Below are 16201 nucleotides of genomic sequence, written 5' to 3' on the forward strand. Positions count from 1 at the left end.
CCGATTCCATGGCACAGCGCAGTCTGCGGTGCACCCTGGTTATGCTGCTGAGCCGCCAGAGGTAAGACCGTGCCTGTACTCCTGCCCTAGCCCTGAGGCCCCCCAAACCCAGAGCCCCTCCTGCACCCCAGCCCCCTCAGCTGCAGCCCAGAACCCTGACCCTCTCCCACATCCCAACCCCCTGCCTCAGCCCTGAGCCTCCCCCAAACCAGGAACCCCTTCCTGCATCCCAAACCCCTCATCCCTGGCCCCACCCCAGAGCCTGCACCCCCAGCCCAGAACCTTGACTCCCTCCTGCATCCCAACCCTCTGCCCCAGCCCAGAGCCCCCTCCCACACCCGTCATCCCTAGGTCCGTTGGGTTGCGGGCATCAACAATTTTCTTCAATTGGGTCCCCAGAAAAAAAGTTTGAAAACCACTGGTCTAAAGAAGGTTGTTTAAAAAACATCTCATCAACAAATATTGTGAAAAAAGATACTTATGTTTTATTATGAAAGTCACACCACTATCTCAAACATAGTATTTGCTTTAACAAATCTTGTTATAATTGTCATCTAAAAACAAGCAAAAGGGATTCAACTTGAGTTTCATGTGTTTTGGTTATTTTATTCGTGTTCCAATAAATATTAATATACAAGAATGAAGAAATCTATTCACTTTTTACTACAAAAAGGGACAATATTTGAGAATTTAATAATCAGAGCAGACATTTATTTTACATTTCTGTCACCCAAAAGAAAAGTTTATGATCTCCACCAACTGCACATAATGGAAGAGTCCTATGCCAGGTCAAACCGGATCCCACAGCTGCAGAGCCAATAAGAATGGGCTACAAAAAAATAAAAATAAAAAAGGACATTTTTTTCCAACATATCATACAGATATTTACTAAACCAGAGCTAAATATGCAACCACAAGTTCAATAGGCAACTAAAATGTGAGACTTTTGCAAAAACACACCACCACACCATTCCTTTAAAAAAAAAAAAAAGAAAAAAAGAAAGGAGAGTACTTAAATTAAAAATCTCACTGCCTACTGTCTTTTTCTGTCAGCTATTGTACCCATATTTTTAAAATACAATACTGCAAAATGTTCTACAAGTGATAGAATTGAATCTTTGCAGAGTTTCTACAAAGGCTGTCTCCACACCCCAGATGATTTTAGTAAAATCTGTTGTTATTCAAGGTTACAATTAGTATGTTTGGAAATAGTATGCTTTTTGTGCCCAAGACAATGAAAATCTGCCTAATATAAAACCTCCTTTCCTCTGTGCTATTAGAGAATTGGAATATATCTGAATTACAAAATACTGTAGGATTTCTTATAGATTATTTAGTTTTTATTTGCATTCGGCAAGGTACAACTCAGAAGTGGTATGATTCGAGTTGCCTTAATAAAGCAGATACAATTAATATTTTCTAAGATTCTGAACACTCTTAATGCTTGCATGTGAAAACACAGAGACGAATGATGGAAAGAACAAAGATCAACAGATTCTCATTCCTTTTGCAATTGTACAAAGAACAGTATGTGGCATATGCCCACTTGATTTGACTGATGATCCTTGCTTAGTGCTTCAAAGGCACAACTTATTCTTCTCCGACATCCTTTCCAATATTATACCCTGGGATAGTATTTCTCCAGCCTCAACTTGGTAATCAGTTCAAACATATAGATGTGACAAAAAGCCACCACAGTTAATCATCTGATTGCATTTATTAACTATGATTGTCCAATTTATTCTTGAGTCTTTAATATCACTAATGATGATTCTGTCAGTATTACTTGGAGTGGAGAATTCCATGGTGATTAAAAGACAAAAAAAGACAGTCCCTCCTTGTATCTTGCATACACTTTATTTGTACATATTTCCAGAACACCAAGAATTGTAAATAAGCTTATTTTAAACATAATAAAGTATCAGAACCCCCTGATTTAGCCTTATTATAACTAAAAAAAAAGCAGAAAAAAAGTGCTAAACCCAGAGTTGACAGTATTCTAAGATTTTTGTCTGGTAACTTTTGGCCTCGGAAAAAGACGACGTAGTAACAGTTTCTACATGATCTTAATGAACTTTTAAAGGTATAGCTGTTTATACATGGATTTAAAGAAAATGGATTGATCCAACCCAAAACATAGAATTGTATAATTTTACCTGAGGGTGTCCTAAATGATGAACTAGAAGCTGGCAAGTCATCTTTCCTGGATAGCCAGTGGTTGCAAACAAGTTTTCATTCACTCTGGACCACCTATGAATAAATCCAAGGTGCTTTTAAATACATGTGTTACAGCATCATGAGCATGCGCAAATCTGATTTTTTTGTCTGCAGTTAAATATTGCGTAAAGCCATCCTAAATTCTGCTGAAACCTGTGAAATACATGCACAAAGATATTTATATTTAAGACACGCCCCATTCAGTCCTATCTACATTAATTCAAAATGAATTAATGAAGATAGGACTGAATGGGGCGTGTCTTAAATATAAATATCTTTGTGCATGTATTTCACAGGTTTCAGCAGAATTTAGGATGAATTAATGAATGTTATACGTTAAGGACCCTATCCTGCCAAGTCCCAATCACTCTCAACTCCCACTGAGATTAGAATCTTGCAGGATGGAGCTATCTAAAAGCTAACCGTCTATTGATGGAAAGAAGACATGAACACTGGAAGGAATTGGGAGCCCAATCCCACATACAGGCCGACCCCTGCACTTGTGTAGAGCCCCACGGATCAGCAACATACAAATTGTTACGTTCTTTCACTTTGTAACATTGCTGTACTACAAGATGCAGCACAATGTAGGCATTACTGAAAACAATAAATAACCCTGCTAAAATGAGGTTTTTAAAATTAAATAGGCTACTAAGATAATTTTTCTTCAAATCAATTTACTATAAACCTCCTCCCCCAAACTATACCTGAATAATCTGGCTCGATCCACATGGACAGGTCTCTTATCTTGTGGATAACTATAAAAAGACATTTTGATTAAACATCCATTCCACAAACTATAGGAAATGATACACTTCACTTCATATCACTTCATATCACTTCATATCACAAGGACAGAAAGTACAGATAATTTAAAAGAGTAGCAGGTTCAAGTTGTGGGGTGGGAAAACATCTACTGACAGATAAAAATTCTTTTGACAACAAGCCATCTCTCATATTGTTTTCCACGTGTGAGTTTTGACAGGTTAAAGTAGTATAGCTGGATGAGAGGGAGGGGGAAAAAGATGAAAGCTGCAACAGCTCTTAAAAATGAGTTTTTAGTTTTTAACAATTTTCTTCAGGCCTTACCGAATTTGTCTTGTGGATATCTTGTCACAGAAACAAAAAGATTTTCCTAGTTCTGTATTCAAGACATATTAGTGCCTATACCCTTGAACAGTGCTACTCAAAGCGGTGGTCCATGGACCGGAGCCATCGGCTGCTGGTCTGCGTGCATGTTGGGAAAAAAAAAATTGCCGGTCCCCCACATCAGAGAGCTTGAGAAGCACTGCCTTAGAAGAGGCCTCAATATGATTAATATACAAAAAAACATGCTGTGAAGTAGTTTGGGTTGCTACATGTACATCATGCCGGATATAAAACTAGAGAAGCAAGGAAGTGAAAAGTTCAGCCACCTAAGAATACACCTCCCCTGTCCCTCCACACACAAGCACACTCCATTACCACAATTACCATGAGCAACAGACGATGCACTCCAACCTTAATTCTGCCCCACTGTCACCATTTCTGCACGCTCCCCTTTAATCAGATTATTTCCCTCCCCCACCATACATAGAGATGGTTTCATAGAGTAGTTGGTCTTGTTGGTCGAGGGCAGTTTGATAAAAAGGGGAGTGCAAAGCTGTAATTATGCCCTGTAGTGACACTATGCGGTGAAGAAAATCTAATGTGTCTTTAAAAAAAAAAAAATCAATTGAATCTAAGGAAACCATACAAACTAAAATGGGAGCTCTTAACTACTTTCAAGTTCTTTGTTTAAAAGCTGAGCCTCTGGGGAGACTGAGAATCTGAAGAAAATAAGACTGTAACATGGTACCCAGGAGAATGGGCGGGAGGTCGAGAACCCAAGGCCTACCAACTTGTGTGAAGCAAATATTATATTTATGCAAGACAATATGTGCTTAGGCATTTGTTGATTTAACCCTTTTCTCTCTGCTTGTCATATTCTATAGATTAATAAATAATACTTTGTTTTGAAGGAGCTGTTCTCTGTCACTCTGTTTACAAGCTGGTTACAGCTCCTGGAGAGAAGTTGATAGCAGGGGCCAAAGCCAGTTGATTCTGGTGAGATAATGTAATGGATGAACAAGACCAGTGATCCAATCTAAAAGTGGGGCAAGTTGTGGCATTTTACTCTAAAAGTGTAGGTGTAGGCCTATCACTTGAAAGAGGTGCCGCTGGAAAGGTCAAAGGCACAGCACACTCCTGAACCATAACAACTTGGGCCCAGATTCTGCAAAGACGAATTCATATGTTTAACTTCGTGATCTGTACGTAGTCCCGTTTAACTGATCAGGGCCTTACTTGCACAAGTAGTCTCACTGAAGTCAATGAATATGCTTACCGAAGTAAACGCTCACCATCCTGAATGAGGATGGCATGATTTGGCCCGTAAAGTTCAATTTTCAAATAAAAGTTCAAAAGGAATGGTCATCTTCTAAATCTTAAACATATGTTTACCATTTATTCTCTATTTTCAGAATTTTAATTGTGTAAAAGAACTTTGCTTTTGGTACAATCAGAGGTTGCTACAGTCCTAACACTTATAGTAAAATATATGTTTAAAAAATAGTGTAACATGTGAATGGACTGGATGGCAGGGGAGGGGAGGCTTATATCATTCTTGAGATCAGACAGGCTCAGTTAGGTCACACCCTACTCAGCTGAAAGGATGGGTAGGCCAGATGCTGAGTGGGAAGAGGAAGGAAAGAAAGGGAAAACATATCAGGGAAGAGGGAGGGAAAAGAAGCGGGGAGGGGAGGAGGGTGGGGAAGAGAAGAGCCTGAGGAAACTCTCAATCCTTTCTAAACCTCTACTTTCTCCCTCAACTCATCAAAAGGCACTAGACTAAATTCAATTCCACCAACATTTCAACTGTAACAGCAATTTAGCTGAAGTAACAAATAATGCATTATACAATATTTGAAAAGAAATCATGATAAGAATTTGTTTGCTAATGGTAAAGTCATCAATTCCCTGGAGAAGAGAGTGGGAGCGGTTTACTATAGAAACGCTAGATACTAAAGCCCCAGTTCATTTCCATTTAGCTAAGCACGTGCTTAAAAGCTTCACCAAACTGGGGCCTTAAGCACTGGCTATATCTATAATGAAGTTCTACTTAGCTAAGTAAAACATTATCAAAAGTATCATCCCTAATCATGCAAATGAAAGAGATGGTGTGGGAAGTCTTCCCCAGTTTGACAACAATACCTGGAGCGAGTAATATCCCAGATTAACCAATCGTTTCCAGCAACTGCTCCAATTTTAAGGGTGTTTCTTAAACACCAATGTGCAGACATCAATGGCATTTGTTCACACTGGAGAGACAGAATGGCCTGCTGGGTAATGAGATCGTAGAATCGTACTGTTCCATTCTTCTCTGCTACCATCAACTGCAAAAGAAAGCAACAGATGGATTTTACTCAAACTTTTGTAAACTGTATTCTTTGTAATTGGCCATAATTTAAATCTTTATTACTGCACAGCAAACCAAGTGTTCCTGCAACAAAGCATTAACAGGAATGGAAGGTATGACACCTAGGTTTTTTGGGGTGAAAAGTGGTCATGTATGTTAACACTCTGGCAACAATTAAAATGACAACCCAGCCACTGGTATTTAATTTTCTATGAGATGGGTAGGTTTTGGAGAAAATTTAAATGTCCGTTAATATAACTAACGGACATCTGCCAGTTGACATGCTACACATGATAGGCTTTTCCATGTATGCACAACAATGGTTTAATCATGTGGAATGGTGGCCGAAGCATGAAGGGGCATACAAATGTTTAGCATATCTGGCATGTAAATACCTTGCAATGCCAGCTACAAAAATGCCATGCAAACACCTGTTCTGACTTTCAGGTGACATTATAAATAAGAAGAGGGCAGCATTATCTCCCGTAAAGTAACAAACTTGTTTGTCTTTCTGATTGGCTGAACAAGAAGTAGGACTGAATGGACTTGTAGGCTCTAAAGCTTTACATTGTTTTGTTTTTGAATGCAGTTATGTAACCAAAAAAAAAAAAAATCTACATATGTAAGTTGCACTTCATGATAAAGAGATTGCACTACAGAACTTGTATGAGGTGAACTGAAAAATACTATTTCCTTTGTGTATCATTTTTACAGTGAAAATATTTATAATAAAAAAATCATATAAAGTGAGCACTGTACACTTTGTATTCTGTGTTGTAATTAAAATCAATATATTTGAAAATGTAGAAAAACATCCAAAAATATTGAATAAATTTCAATTGGTATTCTATTATTTAACAATGCAATGAAACACAATTTTTTAATCGCAATTAATTTTTTTGAGTTAATCGCATGAGTTACCTGCGATTAATCAACTGCCCTATAAATAACACCAATACAGTGATTTGAATTATATGGTGTGATCTGCTTCATAATGATCAGGGAATACCAAAGTCATTCTATGTGGGAACTGAGGCTGGACATAAGAGAAATGTTATCAGAGGTTACTTACCTTGTACAGTAACTGGAGTTCTTCAAGATGTACACCTCTGTGGGTGTTCCACGCATGCGTCTTTTATTGAAGATTTTCAACAGTAGTGCTCGTTTGGTTCACGCATGTGCTCTAGCAACTCTTGTGGCCCATACAAAGGGATTACAGGGCTGTGGTGGATGACCTGCACACAGTTCCTTCTCTACTGCAAAAGCCCCATAAAGATGAGACTCCGAAGCAAAGGGGAAGGAAGGGCAGGTAGTGGAGCATCCATAGGAGCGACACATCTCAAAGAATTCCATTTAGTGCACGAGGGTAGGTAATCTCTCCTTCTTTGAGTAGTGCCCCTATGGGTGCTCCACTTCAGGTGACTCTCGAGCAGTACCCCCCAAAGGAGGTGGGAACTTCAGAATCTGGCCAAGAACTGATTGCAGAACTGAAGGCAGCATCTGGTCTACAGGTATGCACTAAGGCATCGTGTGTCAAGACGGTGTGAACGAAGACTCACATAGCAGCTTTCCACTACAGGAACATCTTTTAATAGGGGAAAGAGATGTAGACTGAGATCTGATAGAGTTAGCGCTGACCTTAGATGGACACGGCACATTAGAAGCTCCATAACAGGATAGGATGCAGCTAGAAACCCACCAGAAAATTTCGGGGTGGACACTGTCATTCTGCTAGCTCTGTGACAGACACAGTTAGTCTCAGAGAGACTCTAAAAGATTTAGTACCATCCAATATATACTAGCACTCTCCTAATGTCAAGAGCATGAAGGGCAGCTCATTCTGATGGGGTTTAAGGTGGAAAACTAGCTGATGAACAGTCTAATTGATATGGAAGTCAGAAACGACTTTGGTAGGATCATTGATGTGGTCTGAGGTATACCTTTACCTCAAAGACAGTATAAGGCAGGTCAGCCATCAAAGCCCCTAATTCACACACTCTTTGAGCAGAGGTAACTGCCACTAGAAAGATAGTTTCCATGGAAAGTTTTAAAAGCAAACAAGTAGCTAGTGGCTCAAACGGAAGTTTCATAAGAGAATTAAGAACTAAGTTCAAATCCCAAGTTGGCATTCTTTCTCTGACATTTGGGAATGATAAATCTGGAAGTTGCAGCATGAGCAAATACTCAGAAACCTTCCAACGGAGAATGGAACGATATGACAGCCACTTCCGTGGATTTTGTGCTCCATTAAAGAGAGACCTCAGATAGGAGATCTGAACCTCTCTCCAAATGTGGAAGAGAATGTGGAAGGTGTGCTGAGAAATCAAAATTAATTAAAATCCCAGGCTATTTATCTAGGCTAACACAAAAGGGACAACAACTACAGAAAGTATCAGTAGATTATCCCCCTTCCTTAGAGGCTTTATGTGAGTAGCTCGCAGGCATCTCCCTGGGCTCACTTCCCTTCAAAGTAGAGGATTGCCGTAAGGGCTCCTGCTGGGACTCCAGAGGTTGAAGGGCTGACTCCATGAGTAGGAATTTGAGCCTCAGTTCTGTGTCTTTCCTGAATCTGGGCTTCAGTTGTTGACACAAGCCACATTTCTGTGGAATGTGTTTCTCTCCCAGCCAGCGAACGCACTGCAAGCGTCCGTCAGACACTGGGATAGATTCCTTAGAACTGAGGCAATTTTTGAAGCCTGGGGAGCCGGGCATACTCTTGTCCAGCGAGGACCTCCCAACAGTGGTTAGCAGAAGACAAAGTCCTCTTCTTTTCTTCTTCTTCTTTTTTTTTTTTTTTAAAGGCAATGGCCAAAATAAAATATAAATGAAGCAAATAAAGAAAAAGAGGCTTTAAAAGAAGCTACAATTAGCAATTCTAAGCGAGTTAACAATCCAGGAATGGACAGCTATAGTGCCATCTCTAGTCAGGAGCTGCTGAGAAGGAACTGAGGAGGGATCAGGTGTGCACGCTAGCTAGCCTCGTGGTAGGCATGGAGGAGTGCATGCGCGGGCTGAACTGATACCAGAGGTGCTGGAACAGAGAGGGCTGGAGGCCACAGCCCCATCACTTTTTATCAGTTGTAAGGGCAAGCAAGGGGTGGGGGGGTGGAGAAGAGCGAGCATGGGACGGAGCCTCAGGGAAAAGGGGCAGCGCAAGGGCAGGGCCTTGGAGAGAAGGGGCAGCATGAGGGCAGGGCCTCAGGAAGAAGGGGTGGCATAAGGGGGCAGGGCCACAGTTTGGGTGCTGGTGGCCCCCCACTTTCAGGAAGCTTCCACTGGTCCAGATGGAGACTGCTACCAAAGTTCTCTGATCAGCATCGCAGGGACACAGACACTCTTACAGTGGAGCACCCACAGGGACACTACTTGAAGAAGAACCAGTCAAATTATAGACTCTGCTGATAATGAAGAATAATACAGAATGTGCTTCTACAGCGAACTCATCATACTATAGCTTCAAACTTCTATAGTTTAGAAAAGCGACACACATTTACATACTGATTTAAGAAAAATAAGCTACGAAGTACAACCTTAAAAGCCTCCTCAGGATGCCAGCACACACTCATTCCAGGGGAACGTAGAACAAAATATGCCTTTTGATTTCCTTCCAAGTCCCAAACCCTAATAAAAAAGGAAAAAAAAAAAAAAGTATTTACTGCTGTTTGTAAAAACATTAATTTCCAGCCTTAGCCTGCTGACAGAGAGGTGGCCAGAAGCAGAGGAGATCTGGTATCTGTACTCCATCTTTTGAACACAAAAGTATCTAACAGAAGGCCTGATACTGAGAGGTGTCAAACACCTACAAATCTTACTCAAGTTGAAGGGAGTTGTGAGTGCGGAGTACTTCAATGGGTCAGACCCAAATGTCTGAATGTAATTTTTAGGATATAATAATGTACTACCTTAGTGATTTCTCTTCCTATATTCAAGCATTCTCCCGCCATAATTAACTAGGGGATGGAAACAAAGAAGTGTTCTCTCATCATCAGTGGCCCACTTGACCCTCACCCACCCCAAACCATAATTTGGGAGCCACTCTGTGAAATAAACCTATAATGCTATACAGTAGAACCTCAGAGTTACGAACTGACCAGTCAACCACACACCCCATTTGGAACCGAAATTACGCAGTCAGGCAGCAGCAGATACCCCTCCCCACAAAAGCAAATACAGTACATTACTCTGTTAAACATAAACTACTAAAAAAATAAAGGGAAAGCAGCATTTTCCTTCTGCATAGTAAAGTTTCAATGCTGTATTAAGTCAATGTTCAGTTGTAAACTTTTGAAAGAACAACCACAATGTTTTGTTCAGAGTTATGAACATTTCAGAGTTACGAACAACCTCCATTCCCGAGGTGTTCGTAACTCTGAAGTTCTACTGTATACGAAACATGGATGATGCTTTCACAATACAGGATGATAGCTAAAGCTCCTGCCCTCTTTTTCTTCAAAATAAATAGTTCAATTATATGGGCGTGACATCACATTGTAAACTATACTCATTAAAACGGTAAGTTCGTACTGTGTGGATATGTATATTCTTTACATATGCATAAGGCTATAGAAATACGGCAGTTCATAAGGTTTTAAATAAAATGCTCTATATAGACTTTAGAGTTGAGTGGTTACACACTTTTATTGTTTATTCTAGGGGAACTTTCACTGACTTCCAGGGTGCTTAATATTTTAAATGTAAGAGATTTCAACACACTCTCAAATAATACATCACAAATCTAGACAAAATAGATACGAAGTAAAGTAAACACATTTAGTGAACAATGTTAGCTTCCTATGCCAAACCACAGCAGACCAAATATTTGTTTTCCCTGTAGAAATCATAGAGTTTCCAATCCTGAGGGATCGGTGTCTTTATTTAAAAAACTAACAAGTGTTTTAAAAAATGGAATATCTGCTTGATTAGGTAATTTAGAAATGTACAGTACTTTCTTCCACTGCCAGAAATTGTGCCTTGTAGATATTCCAAGTCAAATCAACACTTTTCATGTGTATTTACTGTGTGGGAGAGAATTACCAATATAACTGAGGATGGTGAATCATTTTGGCTAAGGGAGCATGCCATCTTGTCTTCTTCCCAGCTGTGAATGAGGTTATTAGGTGTGGAGACAAATTTATGCTCTCTCCTTTACTCTGTAAACAGCAAAGTGCTGTACTTGTATCTGGTTTATTCTGTGTTGAAATGGTAGGATTAGGCACGTTATCTTCCATGAGTCCTATGGGAGAACAATATGGCCATCTCTTCTGCCCATTTCTTTTCTGCATAACAATAGAGACTATCTCACTTAGCCCTGGTCTACACTGGGGTGTGTGTGGGGGGGATCCACTTGAATCTTAGCACATATTCTAAGGGACCATTCAAGGTAGAGAGTAGGTCAGATATAGAATGATTGCTTGTGAAAAGTGTTCACCTACAGGTGATAGGGTGTTTTTGTCTTTTATCATTTTCCTGTGTGACCTTATTCAAGGGTGTAGTGATTTTCTGGTTTCACCCACATAGTTGTCATTGGGGCATTTAGTGCAGTAGACCAAGTATTCCAAATGTTATGATAGGCATCGTGTAGGATCCATGGATCTTGAAAGGAGTATTGTGGGGGATGCTGATCATATGTCTGCAGGTTTTACATCTGTTGTTCTGGCACCACTTTGAGTTGGTGTGTCTTGGGGGAGCTTGCTTCTGATGATGAGCTTGGAGAGGTTGGGGGGATTCCCCTTGGAGCATATTATGAGGTATCTGAGTGCCTGGCTGTAGATAACAGATTTCTTGGTGTGATTGGGGCGGTTACTGGATCAATGAAGGTAGGTGTGGTGATCTGTGGGTTCCTTGTATATAGTTGTATGTAGGGTTCCATTGTTGAAGCTGATGTTAGTGTAGGAGTGTTCCAGAGAAAGTTTAATGGTGAGGTGGTAGTTGTTGAAGATGTGGTTGTCAGGTGCTGGAAATCTATGAGGGAGTTTAAACCTTCTGTCCAGAGAATGAAAATATCACTCATGTATCTCAGCTTTATCACTCGTTTTGTGGTGCTTTGGCCAGGAAGTCTTCAAGGTGGCCCATGAAGAAGTTGGCATACTGGGGAGTCATCCTAGTTCCCATTGTTTGGACAAAATGTTTGCTGTTGAATGTAAAATTGTTATGGGTGAGGATGAAATTAATGAATTTGGCAATGAGCTTGCGGGTGAATATCTGAGGGTTGTCCATTGTCTTGTAAATATTTGAGGCAGGCAGTTATACTGTTATTGTGGGGGATACTGGTGTTTAGGGAAGTGACATCTATGGTGGCAAGGATGTTGTTCTGAGGCAGGTTGTTAACGTTGTGGAGTAAGTCAATTGTGTCCAGAGGAAGCTGGTCCTTTGTGTGGTGAGTGGTTTGAGGATGGTTTCTATGAGTCCAGATATTCCTTCAGTAAGAGTGCTGTGGCCAGATCTTGCATTTAGCTGTGATGCTTAGAGTATCTTTCCCAGAGCTGATGATGAGCTCTATTTGGCTTGAAAGCTTGCCTCTCTCACCAACAGAAGTTGGTCCAATAAAAGATATTACCCTCACCCACCTTGTCACTCTAATATCCTGGGACTGACCTGGCTACAACTGCACTGCATACCTCAAATACAGGGAGCCTTTTTAATCTTTAAAATAACTTAATCATTACTCTGTGAAGAAAATCTTTTGCAAGGATGTAATTCTTAAAATACAAGCCTCTGATGGTGTGGCTGATGTGATTAGGTCCTAGATATGTGGACAGAGTTGGCAACGGGCTATGTTGCAAGGATAGGTTCCACACAACAAAAACACTAACACAGGAACCTATCCTTGCAACAAAGCCCATTGCCAAGTCTGTCCACATATCTATTCAAGGGACAGCATTATAGGACCTAATCACATCAGCCACACTATCAGAGGCTTGTTCACCTGCACATCTACCAATGTGATCTACCAATCTACCATCATGTGCGAGCAATGCCCCTCTGCCATGTACACTGGCCAAACCGGACAGTCTTTATGCAAAAGAATAAATGGACACAAATCAGACGTCAAGAATTATAACATTCAAAAACCAGGTGGAGAACACTTCAACCTCCCTGGTCGCTCAATTACAGACCTAAAAGTGGCAATTCTTCAACAAAAAAACTTCAAAAACAGACTCCAATGAGAACTGGAATTAATTTGCAAACTGGACACCATTTAATTAGGCTTGAATAAAGACTGGGAGGGTCATTAAACAAAGTAAAAACTATTTCCCCAGGCTAATTTTTCCCCCTACTTTTACTCACACCTTCTTGTCAATGGTTTGAAATGGGCCATCCTGATTATCACTACAAAAGTTTTATTTTCTCCTGCTGCTAATAGCCCACCTTAAATTGATTAGTCTCATTAGAGTTGGTAAGGCAACACCCATTTTTTCATGTTCTCTCTCTGTGTGTGTGTTTGTGTGTGTATATATCTATTGTGACAAAGTTCCTGCTCTACTTTGGTGGGTCTTGTGCTTATTGGTGGATTTGCTTGCCTTGGAGCTTCATGGCAGCCCTTAGCGTGGCCGTTTTTCTGAACCCATAGTCCAGGTCAACTTCTCCTGTGTCTGACCAGGAGTTGGGAGGATTTGGGGGGAACCCGGGCCAGCCCTCTACTCCGGGTTCCAGCTCAGGGCCCTGTGAAATGCAACTGTCTAGAGTGCCTCCTGGAACAGCTGTGCGACAGCTACAACTCCCTGGGCTACTTCCCCATGGCCTTCTCCCATCACTTTCTTTATCCTCACCACAGGACCTTCCTCCTGGTGTCTGATAATGCTTGTACACCTCAGTCCTCCAACAGTCCGTGTTCTCACTCTCAGCTCCTAGTGCCTCTTGCTCTCAGCTCCTCACACGCACACCACAAACTGAAGTGAGCTCCTTTTTTTTTAAAAAACCCAGGTGCCCTGATTAGCCTTCCTTCATTGATTCTAGAAGCTTGATTAGAACACCTGCAGCCAATCAGCCTGTCTTAATTGTCTCCAGAAGGTTCCTGATTGTTCTGGAACATTCCCTGTTACCTTACCCAAGGAAAAGGGACATACTTAGCCTGGGGCTAATATATCTGCCTTCTATTACTCTCCTGTAGCCATCTGGCTCGACCCTGTCACACTGTCTATCTATCTATCTATATCTCCCTACTGTATTTTCCACTGCATGCATCCAATGAAGTGGGTTTTAGCCCACGAAAGCTTATGCCCAAATAAATTTTAGTCTCTAAGGTGCCACAAGTACTCCTCGTTCTTTTTGCTGATACAGACTAACACGGCTACCACTCTTAGATATTAACGTACTTCCTTCCTAATGTGAACTAAAAAAATCCCTCAAAACTTTTAAATAAAGTGTTTTTGAAAGATGTTCATACTGAGAAATTGAACTTTGTTTCTGCCAGTGAGTGACCTTAGAAAAAAGTCCATGAGGTAGTTTTCAAACAGATTAAATGTGGTGATTTCATTTTTAAGGAATTTACAGTCTAGAATAAAAGTTCTCACTACCACTTCATGATCCTCAGTACAAATCATAACAATGTCACACAGGAAACTCTTCACATTTCATTAAAACCCCCCCAGTTACTTAGTATTACATTAATAGCACAAAATTAACCTGAAATGTTTCTTTCTGAATAACTTCATAATTAAAGCTTATTCAACTAAGTTCCAAAGATTTGTTTCGGAAACTGCTTTTACTTTTCCAGGATTATCAGATACTGTACATAGGAGACAGGTTTAAACTTTCATAATGACCACAAATAGCAGTGCAATAGAAGCTAAACAGAATCACATCTGGGGGACATATTAGGATGCATACAACAACAACAAAAAATGGGCAGAGTAGAAGACTATGGAATCCAAAAATCAGGAAATATTTTCATTATGTCACAATCTTTAATCTTATTCCAATTCCTTCTCCATTGTAATCCATTACAATGCATAACAGCTATCTTGGTGAATGAGCTCAACAAGCCTTGGATTTGAAAAGTCTCAGTCCTTAAAGAAGAAATGTTTTGGTAGCATTATAAAAAAGAGGTATCAATGCATTCCAGATACTGGAGGTGGTGTTCTGCCAGAATAAATAGGGTAAGGATAAAATAATACAGAGTACAATAAAAATCTGCTCATTTTTTAATTCTGGCCCCAAAAAAAAGGAATAATTTTGAACATGTGCTATAAAGACTAAATAAGAGTGGTGACAAAGATATTCAACATTGCAGGAGGCAGGAACAAATGAGGACAGGCAGAAATTTTGCGTACACTATGGCCAAGAGTCTGCAATGTTTATTGAATTAACAAAATGACACCCAGGAACAACATGTCCTGGCAATGGTTTTAACAAAAGTGAAGGACCAGGGAAAGAAACAGCAGTTTGGAGCCATCACTGGCTTTCTTTCATTTTGGTTTTTATAATACCGAGCAAACTAACTGTTCAAAGACCACACAGATGTACCAAGATTTGTGGTGTTGGGCAAGCTACTGCATTGGGAAACCATTGAACATTGCACTACATTTTGGCATTCCAGCAAATCCAATCTCTAACAATAGAACACACCTTCCTGATGTCAATCCTTCTCCCACATATCTCCATTCAAGAAGCTAATCTAACCCTTGCTGCCAGGATGCACTAGCAAAATTTGTGGTCACATGAAACAAAAAGAAAAAAAGATTGAACCTGATTATGACCAACATAAAATTCTAGAGTCCATTTCAATGAAACAGCCTGCATCTTGGCATGAATAGTCCAAAATGAATGGAAATGAGAAATTATCTGAGATATAGCAACAAAGCAACACCATATACATACAAAAACAGGGGGAACGAGCCTGCTACATATATATCTTTTGCCATGATATAAAAAATAAGGGTGGGTAGGTGGGTGCTGCTGTGTGTGCTGGAGTAGGAAGGTTGTGTCTCTGACCCCAGCCTTGGATGATGACAGCCAATCCTAACACATGACAGCATCACTGACCAACTGCAACCCTTCTAAGAAGGGAATCCTTTCCCAGCAAATTGGTGCTAAGCAGTGTATTCAGAACCCTTTGACATACTTGAGTTTCAGCTTGGTACTCAACCTGAGGCCCAAATCAGCATGCAGCTGCGGCACATGTGACAACCTCAGGGTCATATAGGTAGTATTGGATGCGGCCCACATAACATATCATGAACCACATATGCAGCCCACAATGGTAAATAGGTTGAGAAGCACTGATAGAGCGTGAAAAGCCAACTGAAACTCTGGACAAGCAGTGAGATAACATCCAAAATCAAATTCTGCAGTTTTATTTTCCATTAGAACAACAGTATGGGGCTCTCAGCTGGAAGTGTATCAGTGCCCAAGCTTGAGTATTCTTTGAAGAGATATTAAAAAATAAAAAAAAATGTTGTGCATAATTACTTTGCTTTTACTTGTTCTAAAATATTCCACATTAGTTTACATGGTTTACCACTGAAATGATTTTTAAAGTTTGGTTAATGTAATAATTATGATTAACATTTGTTTCCGGTATGACACCTGCCTCTATTGGCCCTCCAT

The 16201-nt window shown here is 40.3% G+C and overlaps 1 protein-coding gene across 2 annotated transcripts in view; it reads right to left on the reverse strand.

Annotated features, from left to right (window-relative positions):
* Positions 1–462: 462 nt before the first annotated feature.
* The window catches only part of NUP37 (nucleoporin 37), a 31732-nt gene continuing 15993 nt past the window's right edge, over positions 463–16201 (reverse strand). For both annotated transcript variants that reach the window (XM_077828419.1, XM_077828427.1), the window contains exons 6-10: positions 9184–9274; positions 5449–5630; positions 2925–2975; positions 2157–2250; positions 463–829 (exon numbers count right to left, since the gene is read on the reverse strand). In XM_077828419.1, coding sequence (XP_077684545.1) covers positions 716–829; positions 2157–2250; positions 2925–2975; positions 5449–5630; positions 9184–9274 — 532 coding nt within the window. In that variant the 3' untranslated portion in view covers positions 463–715. The remainder of the gene's footprint in view (positions 830–2156; positions 2251–2924; positions 2976–5448; positions 5631–9183; positions 9275–16201) is intronic.

The sequence above is a fragment of the Eretmochelys imbricata genome, chromosome 1 (genome assembly GCF_965152235.1).
Source record: "Eretmochelys imbricata isolate rEreImb1 chromosome 1, rEreImb1.hap1, whole genome shotgun sequence".
Lineage (NCBI taxonomy): Eukaryota > Metazoa > Chordata > Testudines > Cheloniidae > Eretmochelys > Eretmochelys imbricata.